The sequence below is a fragment of the Mesocricetus auratus genome, unplaced genomic scaffold (assembly GCF_017639785.1).
Source record: "Mesocricetus auratus isolate SY011 unplaced genomic scaffold, BCM_Maur_2.0 Super-Scaffold_100015, whole genome shotgun sequence".
Lineage (NCBI taxonomy): Eukaryota > Metazoa > Chordata > Mammalia > Rodentia > Cricetidae > Mesocricetus > Mesocricetus auratus.
The window spans coordinates 31,067,038-31,089,522 of NW_024429198.1; the positions used below are offsets into that span (position 1 = coordinate 31,067,038).

Sequence of the window (22,485 nt, forward strand, 5' to 3'; positions counted from 1 at the left end):
CAGGTGCTACGTGAACCTTGTGTGAAGCGTGAGACTGAGAGTCAGAGATGGGAGGGTAGCCTTCTGGCAACCTACTTTGCTATACATAAAGAAATAAGAAGGGTGGATTTACGAACTGCCTGAAACCCGAGATAGAAGAGTTAACTGTAGAAGCCCGTGATGGTGTGGGGAGTTCACTGTCAAAGTCTTCCCACACTTCTTGGAGCTTTTCAAAGTTTGGGGTAGGGGGGAGACTTAACTAAAGCAATGTCTGCGCGTGCTCTCCTGACCTTATCCTATGTATGCCAGAATGTCACTTAATGGAAACATGTGTATCTGGATGTTGTTGTTTTCCAATCAATATATTCACCGTTGGAAGTTTCTTTCTCAGTCTACGTCTGCATTTTTGTACTTAGTTTTTCCTTTCCCCTCGTGGGCACAGGTCCTCCCAGTCCACAGCTGTTCCAGCACCCACAGCAGCAGTGCGAACCTACAGGACTCTCAAGGGAGGGCTGTATCTCCGGAAGCACACTCCTTGGGCTTCCGCTTCCACGTGACCACACGCCATCTTTCTTTCTGGCAGTGGCGTTCCCCGCCGCACTGCGCAGACGCGGAAGCTTCCGGTAGCCGGCGTCTGAGGTCGTGTGGGCCCGAACTCGCCGCGGGTGGCACCCTTTCCCAGGTGCGGGTCTGTGTCTCGCGTTCCGTGGGCGGCAGGCGGAGGCTCGTGACCGGGCTGCTGACCCGGAGTGCGGGCGGGGGCCCTGGCCGAGCTGTGCTTCACGATTCTCTGACTTCCGGGGGGGGGGGGACTCGCTGCGGGGCGCGGAGCCTTGAGTATAAGCCTGATAAGTGTGCTCTGCCCTCCGGCTCCAGGGAGGGCCGTTGTTTTCCTACTGACGTGCAGCACCCGATGACCACGCTTGTCTCCCCACAGGTCTGGCCTCAGCATGGCCGCCCTGCTCGTGAGAAGCGCTGCGGCTTCGCTCATGCGTCCGTTCCTGCACCTGAGCCGCCTCGCGGTGAAGCCCCGAGCCTTCTCATTCCTCCTGGGGACCCTGCCAAGCACCAAACCCTGCGCAGAGGTGCGCTCACTTCTCTGGGGCCGCCCCCTGCCGCCCCTGCAGCCGTCACAGGGCTTCAAGACCAAGGGTGTCCTCAAGAAGCGCTGCAGGGACTGCTACATGGTGAAGAGGCGTGGGCGCTGGTTCGTACTCTGTAAGACCAACCCCAGGCATAAGCAGAGGCAAATGTAAGGGCAAATGCCCGTGGGAAATTCGTCTCACCGTAGCAAAGAAAAATAAATGCAAGCATTCTGGAACCTGAGATCTGTGGGCCTTAGGGTTTTGTTGAACTCCGCTTTCCTCCCTGAGTCGTAGCCCAGTTCCTTCAAATCTAGTCAGTCCAGAGCTGCAGATGGAGAAGGGTTGTTACTGTTCCTGCAGCTGTGTGTTGAACTAGAGGACAGAAGAAACTGGAATGCAAGGCTGGCCTTATCTCTTGAGACAAGGTCTGGCTCTGTAGCCCTGGCTGACCTGAGAACCTCCTGCCTCTGCCTCCCCCGCATTCCTTATCAAACGCAGCAGAATGCAAGTGCCTCCAAGAAGCCAAGTGAGCCGGAAGGTCCCTGAGGGGAGCGCTGCAGTCCTACTTTAAAAATAAACAATGTTGTTGAATAGTGACTGTCCCAACCTTATTCAAGGAAAATCTTGTTTACATGTAGATGACTTTCAGATACCAATTAAAAATGTTTGTCACGACTGTTCTTAAATGTTGGAGTAGTAGTGTTCTTTATACCAGCAAATTTGTACTTTCGGAGGGGGGTTAGTCCATTTTCAGCTCCATGAAAATGACAAAGCATACTGGCTTCTGAAGGGAGCATTAGGACACCCGCTGTTTTTCAAAGCTTACGTTCATTAGTATTAAAAAGCGGGGCTGGGGTTTGTGCTCTCCTTGGAGTAGGTCTTGGGCACTGTGCCTTTTTGTGGTTTTTAAATCTCACTAGTCCAGTGAACTTCAGCTTCACCTTGTATAGTCTACTTGCATTCCAGACTACAGCATCTGTTGTGGCCCTGTGACTCTGATGCAAAGTGCTGTGGACCCTCTGTCCCTCCAGGGAATGATACCTGGCACTCTGCATCGTTTTCCTGGAGTGTGATGAGGTCAGAGGTGTTTTCAGTGGGTGGTTACAGGAGATGGGCCATGGCCTTTTCCTGGGGTCTTACAATAGCTGTCGGGACTGTAGACAGGTAAAGGTCTGATATTTGGTGAACAGGCTCATGTGAGCAGGGACCCTCCAGACAAGGCTTTGAGAGGAGGGATCCTGGCAGTAGTGTATTTCTAAAGGAGACAGGAAAACCATGTGCTGTGTGATCTGTTGCATTTTGAAGAGCATGTGTAAACATACGTGTGAACATGAAGCCTGGAGGAGAGTCTGGGGACACAAGAGAGTCTGGTGATGAGAAAAGCCAAGTTAGTAGGAGAAGGACCTGGCACAAACAACACTATAAGCAAGTCCTCAGGCTCATTCTCCACACAAGGTCACACACTATGGGTTTACAAGCCTCTGATGGGCCCAGGCAGCAGGAGGTGAGGAGCAGAAACCCACTTAAACACCTGGCCAGTAGAGGGCCCTGACCCAGGGTGACTGGACAGTCCTGGCCAGAAGCACCCTTTTCTCATCGTGGTCACTTCTATGAGGCCACTTAAGTTCTGCTTCTGGGACTTAGTGGAAGAGCTAAGATGTGAATCCCAACTCCACCGTTTTTAGCTGCCTGACATTCCATTCCATTCTGGGCACCTTTCTCCCTGTCTAAAAGATGGGAAAGTTTCAAAGCTATAATGTCAGAATCAGAAGAATCCGTGTGTGCCTGTCACTGCATTAGTAATATAGGACGTTTGTCATCCTTTTATTTCCAGAATTCTCCAGTTGAAGTTGTTTTCAGTAAAGATAACTAAACTTTTGAATAGCCTAACTCATCCACCCTAACCCCTGGCAACAGGCGGAGCCCGGGTGGGGTAGGATTTTTGTCGATATAAAGACACTCATGGCCATTTGCATGGGGAGTGCCTGGCTCACCTCTCATTAGATGTTTCTCATGGTTCACAGCTTTGAGTCATTGAGAATGGCTTTTGTAAGACGGTTTGTCTGATCTTCAGGGCACTAGCTGTAGTCTTTTCTTCAGGAGATGGCACCACATACCAGTGACAGTGACCCTCAGGGGCTGCTCACAGTGCAGAAAATTCAACCTGCCCCACCAGCTTCCAGGTGAGAGGGGAATGAGGACAGACAGAACTTCCTAGGACCTGGCTTTTGGAATTCTAGTGTCAGGTCTGCCACCTCAGCTCTGGCAGGCCCAGGGAACCCCAGTTCCAGTCTTCTGCTGGATTGGTTGTACTGACAGGATAGAGTTAGTGGGTTCTTCCCTGGCCGCTAGGCCCAAGTTACCCTGACCTGATAGATACCTGATCAGGAATGCTTGCAGGTGGCCACCCAAGCTATGGCATCCGGAGTGCAGGCAGGAGCATGCTACAGAAGTCTGATGAGCACGCTTCCCTTCTTTTCACTGGTTGATTTATTTTTATTTTTGTCATGATGAAAAATTTAAGTCTTAAAATACTGTACTTTTTTCTAAATTTAAATATTTAAAGCCTTAATTTACCAAGCTGGTTTTCCCAGAAAAGCATTTAATTCTTTGAGTAAAATGTGGTAGAAACATTAGTTACTTTAGTTCCTTTCCCTGGAACAGCTTCACAATGTTCTGACTAGACCCTGTAGACTCTAATGGCCAAATAAAAACCTGTAAACCAAGACATTGTCTCTAGTCCTCTGCCCTCACAAGATGCCGGACACTGACCAGAGTGGCCCTCCCTTTGGTATCTTTGGCCAGTGACTGGCTGATGCCACCTGTGTCCTTCAGGTAGACCAGATGTCTCACAAGCACAGCTCCCAGCTGGCACCTAAGTGTTTGCCCCACTGACATCTTAGCAGAATACCAGTGCCCCCGAGAGGTCACAGTCTACAAGCCACGTGTGGCCCAGGAAAACTATGAATGAGACCTAACACAAAACAGTCAACTTGCAACATGATGAGATAGCTTTTTTTGTGTAACTCAATTTCAGGGTTTCAGATGTGCACTTCTTCATGTTAAACAATAAAGATGTATGTGTGTTCTTGGCAGTCTGTGACTGTGACTTGTATATTCTGTTTAGACAGAAGGGGCCAGAAACCTAGGAACCTCTTCATACCGTGACAAAGATGAGACAAAAGAGGCTCCATGAGACTGGCTGTGATGTGGAAGACCCTGAGTGAACTCCGCTATTGAGCCATCACCTATTATGGTAGCTACTATTGTAAGGACCATCTCCGGGTGATCTGAATATTGTATTAGATGAAAAGAGAATGAATGATCTTGAAGATTATGGGCTGCATGGACCCCAAGAAGAAGAGATGGCTTCAGCTGTGTGGAAGAGGCTTGTCTAGGCAAGGGGAAGCCAAGAGCTATAGCAGGACGGGACAGCACCAGGGTACAGAGATATTTAATGCTACACTCGCCACCAGGAAGCCAAGCCCCTTCCAGGAATGATGATGACAGGGCTAAAGAGTAGAGTAGAGGGAGACAGGGAAGGGCTTCAGTGTGGGTGAGAATGAAGACTCAGGCTGGAGTGATTTCAAGAGCATCTAGACTCCTCTGTGTGCACAAGCACCAGGTCCCTGTGCGTCTCCTGTGTGCCATGGGCTGGGCTGCCCATGCAGGGTGAGTGAGCGAGTTCCTAGGGAGAGATGGTCTGCTCCTCTTCCCAGCGCTGCTTCAAGCTTACTTCCCTCAGCATACACACTACAACCATACACCACACACCTCAAACTGCACACTACACATTATGCAGAGATGCCAAGGCCTTGTTCCTGGTGGCACTCTCCTAAGTGTGACTTGAAGCTAAGCTCCTTCCACCCACATCTAAGACAAGCCTCTCCTAGATAGCCCCACCTAGGTGTTGAAACCAAGACTAAGGTACAAGACAAGTTCACTGTGGCTTAAGGTAGAAACCCTCTCTTTGGAATACAACATAAGCTACATGCATTCAGGTGGGAGAGAGCTTGTGTATGCGAAGCCTGGAAAAATAGATGATTCCAACATTCTGTGGCTGTCCCTTCTTGGACAGGCTTGTATTGTCCCCTTTAAAGAGTTTCCAGATACTATGGGTTGTTTGTGTGACGGTGTGAGACTTGCCCAGACTTCCCAATCTTTACTCTCTTTTTTAATAAACCAGCATAAAGTAGAATTTATTTACATAATGCAATGATCCGTGAAGGTTACCATAACACCGAGGGACCATATTAGCCGCTTGAATGGAATTCATTAGAAATTAACTACCACTTAAATTAATTTTCCCACAGTCACAAGGCTGTAATGGCAGGAGAAGGAGCCGTCCATCAGCGGGTGCTGACAGGGGACCTGTCACCACCATTATTTATAGGTGAGTGTGCCAGCCCTGGAGCAGGCACCAAACACAAGCCTCTGGACTCAGAAAGGCCTCTTCAAAGGGCCCCCAAATCCCCTTCTTGATAAGGAACCCAGCCTTACCATTGCTCACACTAGCAGCAGGGGGTAGGCAGCAACGGGTCACATGGACATGGCCCAGAGGAACAAGTGTGTTCAGAAACTATACTGTAAAGTACACATACTTACAGGCAGTACCGGTGACTGACTTCGGGGCTTTTAAAAGGCCACTCAGGACCATGGAATCCCAGAGCCCTGTGTCAGATGAATGACCTACAGTGGCTTCTCAGCCTTCCCTGGAATGAGTCCAGATCTCAAGGGAAGAGCTGGCAGGGAGTCTACCAGGTCTTGTTTAGAAGAGCATGCCCCATGTGTGCATGCATGTGCATTAGGTCATTGTGGTGTGGGATGATATGTTTGTAAAAGCAAAGAGTGTTCGTGTCTGGTGTGTTTGTGTAGTGTTCATTTATGAGGACGCATGCATACATGCATTTCTGCTCATGTGTTGGGTTTTTGCGGTGATGTGCAAACAGTACACACACATGGTGTATTTATATGTGTTGCATCACTGTGGGTGTACATTGTCAGTGTGAGCTCACCTGTGAATTGTGCAGGTATGCTTGCCCATGTATGGTGGGTGTTCACGAATATGTGTGTATGCTTGCATGAATGTGTTGTATGTCTGTACATGCAAGTGCATTGGTAGATACCCCAACCAAAACACAGAAGAGGCCTTGGCTCCTGATTAATATCTGGACCACAAATCATTTTTGAAAAGTAGACATGATAGAAAGGAGTTTCTTTGGGCTCAGCAGTTCCAGGACAGAGGAGAGTCCCCTACATACAGAGGCAGGAACACATATCAGGCAAGGGGCTTTTCTAAACACTGCCTGGGAAGCTAAGGATGTCTAGCTTTTTCGGGAGGAAATTGATTGATGGGTAGGGAGAAGTACCCAGGAGTATGTGGCTTGAGGACACGTGAAGGAAGATAACAGCATGGAAAATATTAGTCCCGAGTGTATTGATGTTGGCATACTCCCCTGGCTGTGGTGCATCACATGCCCCTGGCTGTGGTACAGAAGAACCCCCTGGCTGTGGCATCTCCACCTGGCTGTGGTGCAGTCTGGGAACTTTCTCTTCAACAGAGAACTTCACGCTGATCCAGTTCCTTTCAGTCAAGAGTACTCTTCTTACCACAGCCCTGGTAGAGATGTTGCTCTAGTCGTGCCATCCAACCACAGAGTTAAGAGAGAGATGGACCAGTTCTTTTAGCAGATTGGCAGACCCCTTACATGTCCATATCCCATGGTTTTTCTCAGGCCTCACTCAGGGGCTTGCTCTACTTGGAAGGCTGTGGACATTGGAGGGCAGCCTGTCCCCAGGAAGAGCAAACTTCACTGGGAACCTACAAGTCTTTCTGGGGTCTGTAATGAGACACTGGGCTCAATCCTTGTGATCAGGCCAGAGAAAAATGACCATGAGCAGAACTGCTCAGAGCCCCAACCCGCCTGGCTCTGGAACGTGTCTGGCTGCAACCACGGTGCCTGTGCCCCGTGATTTTGCAGGGAGACATATCTAAGGAGGTAATATCACAAAGGGATGTTTGAGGGCTAGAGTGACATGTGTTTGAATCCCACCACCATGTGTGTTAGTTCATTTTCTCGTTGCTGTAACAAACACCTGATAAAAGTGACTTAAGGAACAGGCTTAATTTGGGTTCATAGTCTGAAGGGACACGGTCCTTCATGATGAGGAAGCATGGCAGAGGCAGAGTGAAACTAATGTCACATTTCACCCACAGGAAGCAGAGAGGGGTGATTGCTGGTGGTCAGATTAGCTTGGGACCTCAGCCCGTGGAAGGGTGCTGTCCACATTTAGGATGGGTCTTTCTTCTTCGTTTAAATCATTCTAGAAACACCCTCACAGTCACACCCTGGGGTGTGTTTCCATAATGATTCTAAATCCAGTGAAGTTGATAATCAAGATTAACAATCACACATGGCTGTTAGTATTCAGGCATCTGTACTGGCCTGCCCTTGGGGTTCTGACAGGATATACCCTCAGCTGCAACCAGTAAGAGCACCTGTGCATATTCATTACGTTCCTTTTTAAAAGAACCCTGCCCACCTCCCATCCTCCTCTCTTTCTTTCTCTCCCTCTCTGTCCCTCTTTCCTCTCTCCTGCTACTCCTGTCCCCAGAGGCTGGTCTTCCCTCTCCCCTTCCCTTTCCCTAATAAAAGCTCCTCTGCTTTAACCCTGTTGCATCTTTCTCTCGCACCATGATGCTTTCCTTAAATTATAACAACAGCCATGTGGTATTCTGTTGTCATTCCCAGGCCACTACAATCACCACCACCACCAACTCTGATGGATTCCACTCTTCCAGGTACTTAACACCTGGGCCAGGGTAAGATAGGATGAGAAAGAGCTTTCTGAAAATGTGTCTTTGGCTTTCCAAAGAGATCCTGAAACACCATCAGGCACCAGTGGCAAGAGTTCTCTCGAAGGCCACCCTAGTGAACAAAAGCCTGTCACCTGCATTCTGGCACACACAGGGACTTCTTTGTTCCTTTATGATACTGGAAGTCATCATAGGGCCCCCTGAGTCATCCTAAGCTACCTCAAATCACTGAAGGGTGGCATCTGCATCGCCTTGGAGCTTTCTGAGACTAAGAGGACACCTTGTTTGCTTAGGACTGTATGAAGTTCTCCTGGGACTAAAGACTGTGTTTCCTTCCTCTTGTCTCCAGGTCAGTGGTGACTGGCCATAGACTGGGTAGGAAGAAGGACTGCAGAGTTACCTCTTGGCTATACCAAATAGTCATACAGCATGTACATGAGAGGGAGGGAGGGAGGAAGGGAGGAAGGGAGGAAGGGAGGGAGCAGAAGAGGGAGGAGAAGAAAGAGTAAAATAAGGTTAGAAAGACAGAGGCAGATAGAAGAGATGCCATACCTACAGGAGTCCCTTGTGACCTAGGGGACACTGGTGACTTGGAGAAGGGAAGGAAGAAAGGAAGGAGAGGGATAGAAGCCAACAGCCTAAAAAGTTCCTGCAAGAAGATGTTCACAGGTTCAGCTCCCTCCAGTATCATGCCGGGCATTTTAGAACACCTACAAAGGACCTGTGTTCACCCAGAAGAACCGAAAGGGCCAGCACCAGCCCAACACCCTCAGCCTGGATTCCCAGGACAGAGACACAATCAGGTGCACAGAGGACATTCCTATGGGTTCCCATGAGGGCCTTGGTCTGACTCAGCCCTGCATCAACCCTGAAAGGTTAGGTGCTCATGCCCCCCTCCAGGCTGGTCTGCAGTGGAGGGAGAATGTGCCAGATAGTGCGCTTGGCTCCTCTGCTGGACCCAGGTGGGGAAGGACTATCCTGAGCTCTTAACCCAGAGTGTTTTCTCTATCTGAAGCTATGTAGGTTGATTTTTGTTTGGGCAATTCTGTATTTAGCCACTCTAATACTCAGCTCCAGTGTCTATGAGGAGGGACACAGCTCTAGGGCCCTCAGGAGAAACTTCTGGAAGGTCAAATTGAAGTATAATAGCTGCCTCTTCCCAAAGCAGTAGTCAGCCCTGTAGGTTTCCTTTTCACCAAGGTGCGGCTGGGACTGGGATGCAGCTCCGTGGTAGAGCACCGGGCTGACACTCGGAGAGCCTGATGCATGCCAGCAAACCTCCTCTACCAAAACTCACAGTGTCCTCTGCAGCCGGGGCTGCTACCCTGAATTGAGGCAGCGTGTGACTGTGGTTCATGTGTCAGAGAGTTTCTCATTTCCACATCTGCAGAAGATTCTGCAGCCTGGCCAGGGCCTTGACACTGAGGGAGAAGCTACTACACACAGCGCTCTCTGATGGAGCCTTCTAGAAATCCGTGGCCCTACTCTTCTTGTGGGCTCTACACCCGTGCTGACTGAGAGATTTGATAACAGTGACCCAGGATGCCAGCATGGAGGGAGAATCCTCATGCACACCTTGCTGAGTTTCACTCCTGGTTTGGGGCCTTGGGGAACTGGCTGTCTTTGGCCCCTTCCACTGCCTGTCGACCCACGGCTCTGGACCCAGGCTCTTCTGTTGGTTCTGACTAAACCACAGGACGTGTTCCCCCTAATGCAGCACAGCTGAGCTGTTTTCTCACCCCCTCCCAGCCCCAGCTCCACCAACTAGAGGAAACAGCACATAGCCTGAGGCCACTGAAATAATGCTGGTGTCGAGTACTAAGAAACATATTTGTTTCTAGTCCTCTAAGGACAAATGATAGACATGTAAAATGTTTCCCTGCCTTTCTTGCGGGGGAATACTTAGTTTAGAATTAACTTCTGTCAGGGAAAACACGATTTCCCGCACCCACTCTCTGTGGCTTCTCACTGTTTCTATTTTACAGGGAAAAATACCACAGTGTGTTTGACACGTATGATTACAAGTTTACAGAATCTACTTACGTTTCTGCTGCTATTATGGCTTCTCTTTAGGAAAAGCTACTCATTAGAACCAAACAGAAGCCTTCTTGTACAAGAAACAAATAAACACAGAAAATTGGTTATTCCCCACTGAGCTAGCCTAATTCCTGGGGAAAACAGCCCCCCCCCCAGGGCTCAGAGTACCAGGTTGGGGTTGGGGACATGCTACCCTTCTTGAGGGAAGACACACGCACATGTGGCACAGACAGGCGTACATATGCTCACACACACCGTGCTCTCACACACCCTTCACTCTGGGGACAAAGGGTCTGCTTGGGACAAACGCCATGGACAGATAGATGCTAGTCTAAAACATGGCTAGTGTTGACCTTGTGACCTGTGGTCACTCAGCTTGTAGTCCAATCAGAAGCTGCCTTTTCTGCCTTGATTTCCAGCCCACCACTGTTTTCTTTTTACTTAAACCTTCCTACCAAGTTCATGAAAACAAGAGATCCAATCAGGCAGGACTCCAACATAGATGGACTTCATGGCAGCTGTTTCCTGCCCCATCTTCACCTGTGATGACTTCTCTAGAGACCAACATGCCCCTGCCTGAAGATTTCAGGGGTGGGGAAAGGGAAGATTTAGTTGAACGTGGACTTTGTTCCTTGCAGGTTATTCCTGCCCACAGATGTGAATGCTGATACCTTCCTGTGTGCACCCTTTATGTTTCTTTTCTCTACAAGGACAATCCCGTATAGGGACAAGGGTTTGAAGTCTGGGGTACCACACCAATGGGTCAAAAGAGTAAAGAGCAAAATACTACAGCAGCTAAGACTTAAAAATAAAAAGTCAGCATTGTCTGGTTCCTCAGCATGAAGGCTAAATTCCCCTTTCTGAAAGTGAAGACTCAAGTCAGGCTAAAGACCATGGGTTCTTTGCCTTCTCTGGACTTCTAATGAATTAAAGTCCATGTTGTAGCTACTTCTGCTTTATTCTGTCCTCATTGATCTCAATCCCTTGCTGTTCACGTACTGTAAACAGCTCTGTCCCCCATGAGCTCAGAGATAATTCCCCAGGGCATACTTTCATAATGATTTTTTTTCCAAAACAGAGCTCTTTTAAAATTGTTACTTTTATTTCATTTGTCTAATAGTTATGGACAACAAAAACTAAAAGTATATAAAAATGCCTTATGTTAATTGGGCTGTTTGTGGATGATGTACATTTGGACTCATTTGGATGCATTTCTTTTTCAGGAATAGTCTCAATGTGCAATGCTAAGTGTAGGATGCTTACTATGTGTAAAATGATGTATGATTGCCAACTATCTCTACGCCAAATACCCGTCAATGGTGAGGGTTACAAAAGAGTCAATATCAACAAGCAATAACATTCAAAGTTCAGGTAAGCTTCCTCTGTACATAATAAAAACAACTATTATTAAGTATTGGGATAATCAGCTGATAGCTCACATTTCTAAGATAAATCTTCATTTATAGCTCTAACATTAAGATATTTAAAACTGTTGTCTGTCTACTCTACTCTCCTTTCAAGTTTTTCAAGATTTTTGTCCAATTCCTACTAGACTGGGACAACTCATATGAAAGCCAAGCTGTCAGTGTCTACTCACTAGTCATTTTGAATTAGAAATGCTAATGTTTTAAAATTTTTATCCGACCAATAGTCTGACTTAAAATTGGTAAGTGATGTAAAGTATTTGGTATATTTTTAAAAATCTATACACAGTGTTTACACATGCTTGTGCTTTTATATTTACATGGTGCCAAATTAGCTTATAAGTTAATGGACATATTAGATAAAACTACCGGCTTAACCCAAATTCTCACTGGTTCATGTCTAATGAAAGTTTTAAAACAAAAGATTATATAAGCAACATCAATCATTATTTGTTTGATCTTTGTCTCATCTCTGATTATACAAGTCATCTTTAAAAATCCCTATTGCTTAAAAAAATAAACTAGCTTCAGGAGTTGGTGGGTCCTGCTCCAATGTAAGAGCCTCACTCATGGACAGTGGCCTCAGCTGGGCTCTGCCGATCCTAAAATCTAAAACCAGGACATTGACTTAGCCCTCTGGCTTTGTCTTTCTGTAAGTAATTAATATGCCTAAAAACAAAGCGCCCATGTTTTATCATGATAATTGCTTGTGATCTCTACTAAGTACGTCAAGCTTTTAATTAAAAGCTCAGTCTTAAGTTGGGTTTATTGACCTGTTTCTGTGAAGCTAAACTTTAAGCATTGCTTGTTTTTGAATACTGGTGCAATTGTTCAGTAACTGCAATTGGTGACCCAAGACTGTGGGCAGAGGGACTAGGAGGACCAGTGTTTGGGCTCTTACCCTCCAAAGTAAATAAGTGCCAGGGAACTATTGGGCATCTCTCAAATGCCCTGCACCTCTGTGTGAGTCACCTTTACTTCTTATCAGAGAAGCCAAGGAGACCCGGACAGTACTCTAACCAGGACAAATTCCACAAAGAGGAGAGTCAACATAGATGGGCACGTTCTCCACACTTCCTAGAGAATCGACATGGTTAGCCAGACCCTGACTCGTCCCATCAGAGGACGCAACTGGTAAAGAAAGGACTGAAGGAGTCATAGCTCCTCCCAGTTCCAAGTGACCCCTGAGGACCATACCTTCAACTGTTCTTAACAGAAAAAAAAGATTAATTTTTGGTTATCTATCTGGTCTTAAACACCCAGCAGTAAAGTATAGCGATCATACAAATAAAACTAAACTAAGTTTTGAAAAGAACAATAATTCAGGCTATAAGAGGCCTTCCTTATAATCCTGAGTTTGAGCTACTGACAGAATAACACGATCACAACTACCCAGCTCTAATACAAAGTTATAGCCCATCACAGTGGGGACATCAAGGCAGCAGGAGCTCGAGGTATCTGGTCACATCATATTCTCATTTGGGAGAGAGCAACGCATGCACACATTTGTCCTCAGCTCACTTTTCACTTTTCTAACAGCCAAGGATTTCCTTCCTGGGTAATTGTCCTATCCATAACTAATGTGGGTATTTCCGTGTCCGGAATCCTGTCTCCCAGAGTGTTCCAATTCTGTCAAGTTGACACTAACTTTAACTACCGCCATGTCTGTAACACATGGAGGACCATTTATATTTTCTATTTGTTTTCTTGGTTTTTTCAAGACAGGGTTTCTCTGTATGACAGCCCCTGCTATCCTGGAACTCTGTGTATCAGGCTGGACTGGAGCTCACAGAAATCCTCCTGCCTCTGCCTCCCGGATGCTGGGGTGAAGGGCGTGTGCCACCATGCCTGGCTAACTTTGACTTTTAGGAAACACAGTGTCTGTTTCTGGTCAGAGGTGTAGCATGAAGCTGCTCAGAACCTCATCTACCTTGTTGACTTGGGCAAGCCCTGTCAGGATGGCCTAGATCACACCAGGGTTGAGGTGAGTTGTGTTTGTCTTCAGGGTTGGTACGGTCTTTCAGTTTTATGCACCTCACAAAGATTTCTCTGTTGTTCTGCATTAAGCTCACTGCTGCTTTTATTATTTATCTCTCTCTACTATTTTCGAGTTTAAACATACTTTTGCGTGAGTGTGTGTGTACACATGCGTGGGAGAGCATGCACCTTAGCATGTGAGGGAAGGAAGGGCCAACGAGGAGCTCTGGAATCTGCCCCATGGTGCTCAGCCTTATTCCTTTGAGACAGGGGCTCTCACTGAGCTCTCTCTATCCCCACGGCTCTTGGGGTTGCAGACACGCATACCCACACTGCACTACACTTTTATTTCCTTTCAAATGCTTTGTCTTGGTCATTGTATCCAGACACTGTCTCGCCATGTAGCTTTGTCTGGCCTAAAACTTGCTGGCCTGAAACTTAGAAATCTTTTGACACCATCACACCTTTGAGGATTTTGAGGCTGCGTTTCTCACGATGCTTTCTTCTAGACAAATTTACGCAAATGGGTGCTGTTTTATCATCGGGATTCTCTGCCACATTTCCTAACCCCATGCTGACTGATATGGGGAGGGATCTGCAATGCAGGTGGTTGTAAGTTGAGGAAAAGTAGGTACAAGTGTCTGGTACTCATTCTCTGGCTCCTGCCCTTGTACATGTCTTGAGGGTCAGGGGGAACCCTCAGTCCTCTCTGTGGAGACTCAACCACTGCATGGCAGGGATCTACATTCCTCCATACTTGGCAGCCATGTGTGCTCCCACCCTGCTGCAACCCTCTTCTGGTTGGTGCTTTGGACAGGATTTTGCGTTAGACAGAAGGTCCACAGGCTCTGTTCACAGAGCATTGCTCCAGCGGCAGCCTCTCCAGTTCCAACAGAATAGTGTCCTCCGGACTTGCTGTCCCTCCCCCACCTCCTGCCCCAGTCTCTATCAACCCTGGAGTTCAAACACTGCTGCATGATGGGAATAACACCCCCCCATGGTACAAATTTAGAGATCTCTGACTGCCCTATCCCTACCTGGTTCTACTGGTCCTAGAACAGAACTGAGGCTATGACTGTGAACTCCCTGGGTGTCTTCGGATGTTGCTCCTGTGTTAGCTGTTCTTGTTTCTTTACCCAAATATAGGATAAGAACCAATTTATAGGAAGAAGGGTTTATCCTGGCTTACAGTTCCCCCGGATCATCCCATCATGGCAAGGAAGATGTGATAGCAAGTGCAGAAGGTGTGGTGGTAGCAGAAGAAGGCTGACTGGTCACGTTGCATCCATAGTCAGGAAGAGAACAGGAAGTGAGGCTGGACTGTGAAACCTCAAGGCTCATTCCCAGTGACCCACTTCCTTTACAAGGCCCTACCCCATAAGGTTCCACAAGCAGTGCAATCTTCTGGGATCCAAGTGTTCAAACACATCAGCCTGTGGAAACCATTCCACATTTACTTTCTGTTCCTCAGTTAGGATGAAGTTGCTTGGCCTTGTCATGGTTTGGACACTTAGTGTTTGCTTCAGTTCAGTCCAGACCCCAGACCCTGGTGTTCACATCTGAAAATGGGTTCTTCAGACACTAGAAAGTATGTGTTGGATCTTCTTGTCAGTACAGTCACTTCACTGAGGTCTGAGCAACAGCCAGGGGGTACACACACACACACACACACACACACACACACACACACACACACGCCACACACATACACATGCACATACACACACACAAACACAGACACATACACACACAAATACAAACATACACAGAGATATACATACACACAAACGCACACACATAAACACACACAATTGCAAACACATACACACACACACACAATCAGACACATACACACCCAAACACACATACACACCCAAACACACACAAATGCAAGCAAACACACACACACACACAGACCCCTCACACCAGGCCTAGGTAGGGGCTGCTCTCCAGGGTTCTCTTCACTCACCTTTGACCCCCCTCACCGTCACCCTCTCCCCGCGTCTGGCTCAGACCTACTTTGTGCCAGTGCTCTGTCCTGAGGTTGGCCATGCCTGGTAGTTACCCCTGGACTACTTAAGGCTGAACCATGGGCTAAGCACTCTCAACTGGTATTCTATGCCCATCCCTGTCCCATGGTCTTAGAGATCTCTGGGTAGCCAGGCCCTTAGCCCAGTCCAGAGTCCCTTCTCTGTGAGCATCGAGGCCCTGTCGCAGCAGGCTCATGCCATCCTGCGCTTTACCCCACCCCCACTGACAGCTCCAAGGATGAAGGTGTTCCCACACTTCTCAGGGACACTGCCACAGGTCCTTTCCAGGAGGCACCTGGACACTGAAACGTCCTCGTCTCTGCTGCTGGAATTTGGGTTGGAGCTTGGAGTCCAGATGTGAATGGTGATCTTACAGGATTTAATTTCCACTGGCTTTGCTACTTTTTAATGAAGGGATTTTTCTTCTCTTTCTTGCTTCCAACCAAAATAACACATTTGCCAAACTGAGATACCTGCTTTTCTGCTTCAGAGGAAAAGTCATCTGACTTCCCAGACTTACAATTAACACAGTGAGTCCTGTGCCCAGAACATGAAGCCCACTGTGAAAAGGACTCCGTCTTCTATTTGTTGGAAGTCTAGTGTTTTCTGTTTTTAAGTAATACTACCCAGAGTCAGCCTTGCATGTTCTTAGGAGGCTAGAAACATAACAGGCTTAATTGAGGATTTGTCTCATTCTCAATAAAGAGTTGTCTCTTTTTCTTTGAAATGGTTGCACCATTCTTTATAAAGGAAGGAGGAGGTGACTGGACAGGGGCAAATAAACCTCATTTGTGTGAAACCGTGGGCCATGGACAAACACTGAATCTTAGGTACTGATAGGGTTGGGAAGCCTTATTTTTTTATCTATTACCAGAACACTTCATAAATGAAGCCAACACAGAAGGCAGATGGCCATATGTCTGATTTCTGAGCTCTCTTGTCTTTGACCTGGACATGCCATTCAGATGGGCTGGAGACAGTATGAACATCTGATCCTATCTGACGCATTAATAGACATGTAGCCTTGAGGTGGATGTGGTCCATGATGGAGACACAGGTTGATAAGATACCTCATTTCTGCACCTGCCATGCCAGGGAGTGGCCACCTGACAGCAGTGGCCCACAGGAGGAAACAGGGATGTATTTGGGATTTGGTGGGAGTCCCCAGAGTGATTGTTCTACATAAGACGTGTAGGGCAGCGACAGACTGGAGGCTCAGAGGAAGCGGCAGACACAGCCTTGAGTCTGAAATCTACAGTCAGATCAGAGACTGGAGCAGGTCCACTAGGGCCATAAAGCCTCAGCCTGACTGGGTGAGGCCCACCCTTACAGGGGAGGGCTGTCTTCTTCACTGAGAACATGCCAATCTCAATATCGATCTCATCTAAGAATGCCTTCACAGCACCAACCAGGCTGGCATTTACTCAACAGCAGGGCTCTTCAGCCTTGTCAAGTGTGCCATACAAAATTTACCATCTGATAAAAAAGATATTTGACCCACATCTGGAGCTCTGGCAGCCACTTTGCCACTCTGAAGAACCAACGGTGAGAGAAAGACTGGCAAATGGAGAGCAATGACTTTACCTTTTTCTTTGTTAACCCACTCCAATAACTCCTTAAGTGTTAATTGTATGACTATGCCCAGTGTACCAGAAGAATGCACCCACCCTTAGAGACGTCCCTGCCTGCAGATGCTCATCTCTGGCTCTTTCTACAGTCTGTGGACATTGGTGTTAACCCAGTGGAGTTGGGTGAACTGACGTCAGAGGGGAGAGAGCAGGCAACCCCAGCTATCCAACACCGGCCCTGGGAACTACCTCCCCACTGGCCTCCCACCCTCCCTGCAGTCTCTCTGCCTCTCTCTTCAGACCCAGCACAGTCCAGGTTATCTACTCAGGAATGACTAGCTTCCTAGCTGGTCAGTTTCATTTCAGAACACGTGTGCCCATCAGCACCAAAGGGAACGTTTGTTCTGAAAAGAGCAATGGACATGTTGATTTCGAGGCACAGGCAAGTGCATAGGGCATTCTTCTCCCAAGTAAGAGCAAAGTGGAAACAGTGGAGGTGTCGTCTGGTGTTCCTAGACTGCCCTCTACGGACCTGCAGCTCTCCACGTGACCCATTCCCACCCCTTCCCTTCCTGGAGGCTGCACATGAACACACAGACACAAGTGCTTCTTTCTATACTACCGGTGCTGCTGAGAGGGGCCAGGTTCATCACGTTTAGCCCCTGGTTCCATGGTGTGTCGTGACCATAACTCACACATGAGGGACATTCCAAGGACTTGGGGGCTCTTGCTCAGGCTCTCAACAGAGCAAAAGTAAGGAGCTCTGAAACACTGTGAAAGAGCTCCTTCGAGTGTGGGCACACTCTTGTGCCACACAAAGGGGCAGAGATGGCCACGACCCTCTATGCCTAAAGAGATCTGAACAACAAGGAAGCAGAAAAGGTGACATCAAAGTCACTACCGCTGGCAGTATCCAATTCAGAAGTCCACAGTGGGCATGCAGGAAGAGACTCATTTAGATTAAAATGATCAAGGGACACAGGGTGGGAGGGAACGCTACAAGCATTGCCAATGACAGCAATGCTGCTGCCAGGATTCAGGGAGAGGTTATCTCCTCTGACAAGCCCAGTGGATGTCTCTGGATGTGGGCACCATGGGAAATCCAAAGAGAGAGGCACACAACAGACCAGGTCTGCAAAGCTCTGGCTTTAGGCTGTAGTAGAAACTCTACTGTCCTTGCCAGGCCAGGCTGTTGCTTGGAATTCATACTGCCCTTTGCTGGTCTAACCAATTCATGTGTGGCTCAGGGACTACCACCTAAACAGTAGCTGGTCCTTTGAAAATCTGTGCAACCCATGCCCACAAACACAGTGTAGGCAGGCAGGAGCAGGTGGGGCTGAGAAACACAGGAAACAGGAGCTCTGGAGCCTGTAACCTGACACACGGTGACGATGCAGAACTCCAAGAAAGGGAGCAGGGGTGGCTCACACACCCTCAGAGGGGTGCCACACACTCAGGCTTTAGTTCCTCCTAGGGAGGCCTTATGTGACACAGGACACTCTGACCCTGAAGGGCCCAGCTGCCTTGAGTGCCTGGGGGGATGTGTGTCGGGGAGCCCAGAATTCTCCAATTCTCGGGGATGACCCACAACTCCGTCCATTGCCAGCTGCACAAGCCTATGTGACACTGTAGAAGGGGCCAGGCTTCCCAGTCATCAAAGTGGCACATGGCACCTTGGCATAAGCAAAGAGGAGGCAGGTCAGTTGGGGGTGGGATGTATGTCCTGGTTCTGGCCGGAAGACAAATAGCAGGGGCCACAGGAGCAGGGACCTGTAACGGACACTTGGACCTGGGACCTCAACACTTTTCCAAGTGTGGTGACAAGGGTGCACCTTTCAGGGCACACATTCCTCTAGTCATTCTTCCTTCTCATTCAGTGTATTTCTTCACTATTCAATTTGTTTTCGTTAATTAGCTGTGTTTTTTTCCGAATGGCTTACTTCAGTTAGCTTGAATTCTGTGAATTTCAAGCCAAAGGATGCTGAAACGTGGGAGGAGTTTCATTTCGTTCCACAATGAAATGCGATTCTATAAGGGATTGCTTTTTAATTAAAGGGGAAAACCCATATTTTGTGAAAACTTAACAGTGTGCTTTCACTGTGGAAGAAAAATTAATTTAGAAACAAATGAGACCCCAGAGTTCAAATACTGGGGAACTTACTGGCCATGTGCAACAATCATTTTTCATACTTCAACTTGGTACTAATTTTAATAGTTTCCAAAAGACTACACCTGTCAAAATAAACACTGTCATCAGCGTGGCCAGCTGTGCCATGAGACAGTGTCACGAATGTGAACGTAGCATGTTTGGTAACGACTGGATAGATACTGTTCTATCCCCACTTGGGGAATATTAAAGTCCCTTCCTTTGTAAAAACTCTCCAAGGCCTCTGCACATGCAGCACAGTTGGGCTGGTGGACCCTCTCTTCTGGTAAGTGGAATGGAGCAGGAATTGGGCCTAATCCAGGGCTGCCAATCTGTCCAAGGGTTGGGTACAAGCCTATGGCCCCTGGGGTTGGGTTCACTCTGTGGCCAAGCCACATCTCTATGAAAACACCATGGACTATGTGTGGATCATCCCTCAAATGTGACATTTGCAAAGCAGGAGGGACTCACCAACCCCCATGGTAGAAGGATTGCCTCTTCATGCAGCCGAGGCTCTTTGTCACAGGACCAAGTGTCACTTTCTTGTGGAGATCATGGGGATCAAACCTGTTTTCTGGAGATATCACAGGAATACTACAGTTCATGCCAGTGGTGTTTGGAAAGCCTCCCAGGAGATACCAACGAGAACCAGTGTCAATGCCTTGATAAGAGAACAGACAGACAGACAGACAGACACACACACACACACACACACACACACACACACACACACGAACTCAGATATACACACATACACTATACACAGAACACACACATGTACACACAGACATGAGCAGGCATGGACATACTTCCACTCACATACACAGGTGTATAGAACTCATGTACATATGTTATATACACAGACTCACCTTTTTGCCGTTGCCGTAACAGACCCAGCCCACACCATGGCAGTCTGCATCACAGGCTAGATGTAACCTTGTTCCTGTAGTTAACACACTCTCACGAATCTGACACTCATTAGGTTTTCAAAGGCCTTCCAGGCTCATGGAGAACAGGGCTGTGAAGTCCCATAGGCTGTGTCCTCAACACCAGCATCTGGACAGCTGTTCCTCTAGCACCCTGGGAAAATGAGGAATGGGAAAGTCAACAACATCCTTGGGAAATGCATGGTCACCCAGACACACTCTGCCAAGAAATGAGCATCCAGAATGCTAAGGGGGGTGGCATGCTAGCAGCACCTGGCTTCAGGTGCTGGAAAAAGACTCAGGAAGAAAGCCTCCCACAGGCGACATTCTGGCAAGGGCCACAGGTCACACAGTCACCATGACTGCTTCCCAGTCACTGCAGACCTCAAGGTGACTCATAGCATGACCAAGCACTCATCAGATACAGAGAGGAACGCCTTAGAGATTTCTTTAAATGAGGTCTGTTTTATTTTTTGCCCCGCAGCACAAGAATGAAATGGTGTGAAAGTTTACCAAATAAGAAGTGGGAGCCAGTCTTCCATATGGAGCGAATTCCTGGATTCCTGGAAAGTTTGTGTTTGCTCCCATGGAAACAGGAAAATCAGATTTGGATGAGATGTTTCTTCTCTGCTTTCAACTATTTCCTGTCTTGACAACCCTTCTGTCTTGACATATATAGTCATAATTCATTTTTATGTGTGTGAATATACTGAATGCACACCCACACATGTTTGTGGGGTGTGTGCATGAGAGTGCCCGAGTGTGCATGCGTGGTACTCTAACCTTTATGGGCACATATGGAAGTCAGAAGTTGATGCTGTGTGTATGTCTCAGTTTCTCTCCACATTACTTTTGTAGACAGGATCTCTCACTGAACCTGGCGCTGATTGCTTGGCTAGACTGGTAACTGAGCTGAGCTTTGGGGATCCTTCTGCCTCCACAGTCCCCAGGACGCTGGTACTACAGACGGCTGCCACCATACTGTGCTTTTAAATTAGTGTAAGCATGAAGATGTATGTACACATGTCTTCATGCTTACACAGCAAGCACATTACCCACTGTGCTAGCTCCCTGATCTGCACTTGTTTTTTTAAAATGGCTCCATGGAACTCCAGTACCAGGGTTGGGCTAGTTCTCCCTTCTCATGAACATCTGAGTTCTCACTTTTCACCCCCATTACGGTGTCTCTGAAAGTGGCTTTGGCTGTGTCACACACCAGCGTATTTCCAAGAAAGTTCCCTGTAAATAGAACTTCTAAGTCCAAAGATGAGGTCGGCTCAGTTTTTACAGTGTTCTCCCCTGCTAAAGCATTCCTGTTTCATTTGGCATCAGGGTCACTGACTATGGCAGCCTCTTTTATTTGGAGTTTTTCATGTTCGTGTAAGCTATTTCTTCCCTGGAAGATTTGGGGTTTTCTCTTTGTCTTTGTTGCTCTATGTTCTTCATGGAGGGAGCATGGCCTAGAGGCAGCTCAGAAAGCGTCCTCACCCCATTGAGTAGAGGTGCCTGGCATCCCTTCATCTCTGAGGATGTCTGCTACTTCTCCGACCTCTCCTGGAATCCTAGGGGAGTCTGGGAACTGTGGAGAGGGCATGCATGTCTCTTTCTCTCTTCTCCTCAGCAGTTTTCACTGTAGAAAAGCATGCCTCTTTCTCTCTTCTCCTCAGCAGTTTTCACTGTAGAAAAATACATAATGAATGGCGGCCTTTCTGCTGACCTCTGACCTCTGCCTCTGAGAGGTCCCTTCAGCTGAAACACGCAGGTCACTGGTGTGATTTTGAATCCTATTTAAAATGGTTCCCTATCTCATTCTTATTTTTTTTCTGTTTAGGGAAACATGCATGTTTTAAAGTTTTATTTTTATATGTTGTTCTTATTGGGGGTGAGTGGGATTGTTTTATTTTATGTATACTTTAAATTCTTTGATATTCTCCACTAAATAAAGTGTCTGTTGTAATTTTATAGATCCTGAAGTATTTGTTTCCCAGGCTACCCATTCTGCCTGTTTAACTTCATTTCTCCTCTTTTGTGAACCTAGTTTTATCCACATGCCCAGCCCAGAGTTGTCTTTGTGGCTGATGGAGGACCAGCCTGCTATGCTGGCTGATTCCACTTACATGTGGATGGTTTCTCCCAACATCAGTGACTATGGGAGTTGGATGGGCATCCAGGACATAACAGCAGCAGCTATCCTAAGGCAACAGGGTCTGGACCAGGTGCCTGCCCAGGTTCCCTTCCATCAGCAATAGTGGAAACTCCACAATGGAGTTTCTGTGCCTCCTTTCCTAGGAACCACAGCCTTTGCCTGTCTTGGGTAAGCTGGTTTGGCTTCTAAGCCACCGTGGGAAGCATCTCTTCTCTGCTCCCTGCTGCACAGCACACTATAGCAGGTGTCCCCTTCTCTTGGAAGCACCCTCCCCTCACAGCTCAACTGAGCCAGTTTCAATAGCTCCTGGGTATGTATCTGCCATCTCCTGGCTTTCTCTAGCCTTCCCC

General features: G+C 47.6%; 1 protein-coding gene across 1 annotated transcript; it reads left to right on the forward strand.

Annotated features, from left to right (window-relative positions):
- The first annotated feature begins 445 nt into the window (after positions 1-445).
- On the forward strand, positions 446-1,750 carry Mrpl36 (mitochondrial ribosomal protein L36). Its single transcript, XM_021235510.2, has 2 exons — positions 446-661; positions 917-1,750. Exon 2 carries the CDS (start codon positions 930-932, stop codon positions 1,233-1,235), a length of 306 nt encoding a protein of 101 aa, XP_021091169.1. The 5' UTR covers positions 446-661; positions 917-929; the 3' UTR covers positions 1,236-1,750.
- Positions 1,751-22,485: the final 20,735 nt, after the last annotated feature.

Excerpts from the sequence above, each read along its gene's own strand:
- Mrpl36 (XM_021235510.2), top strand. The coding sequence starts at position 930 with ATGGCCGCCCTGCTCGTGAGAAGCGCTGCGGCTTCGCTCATGCGTCCG.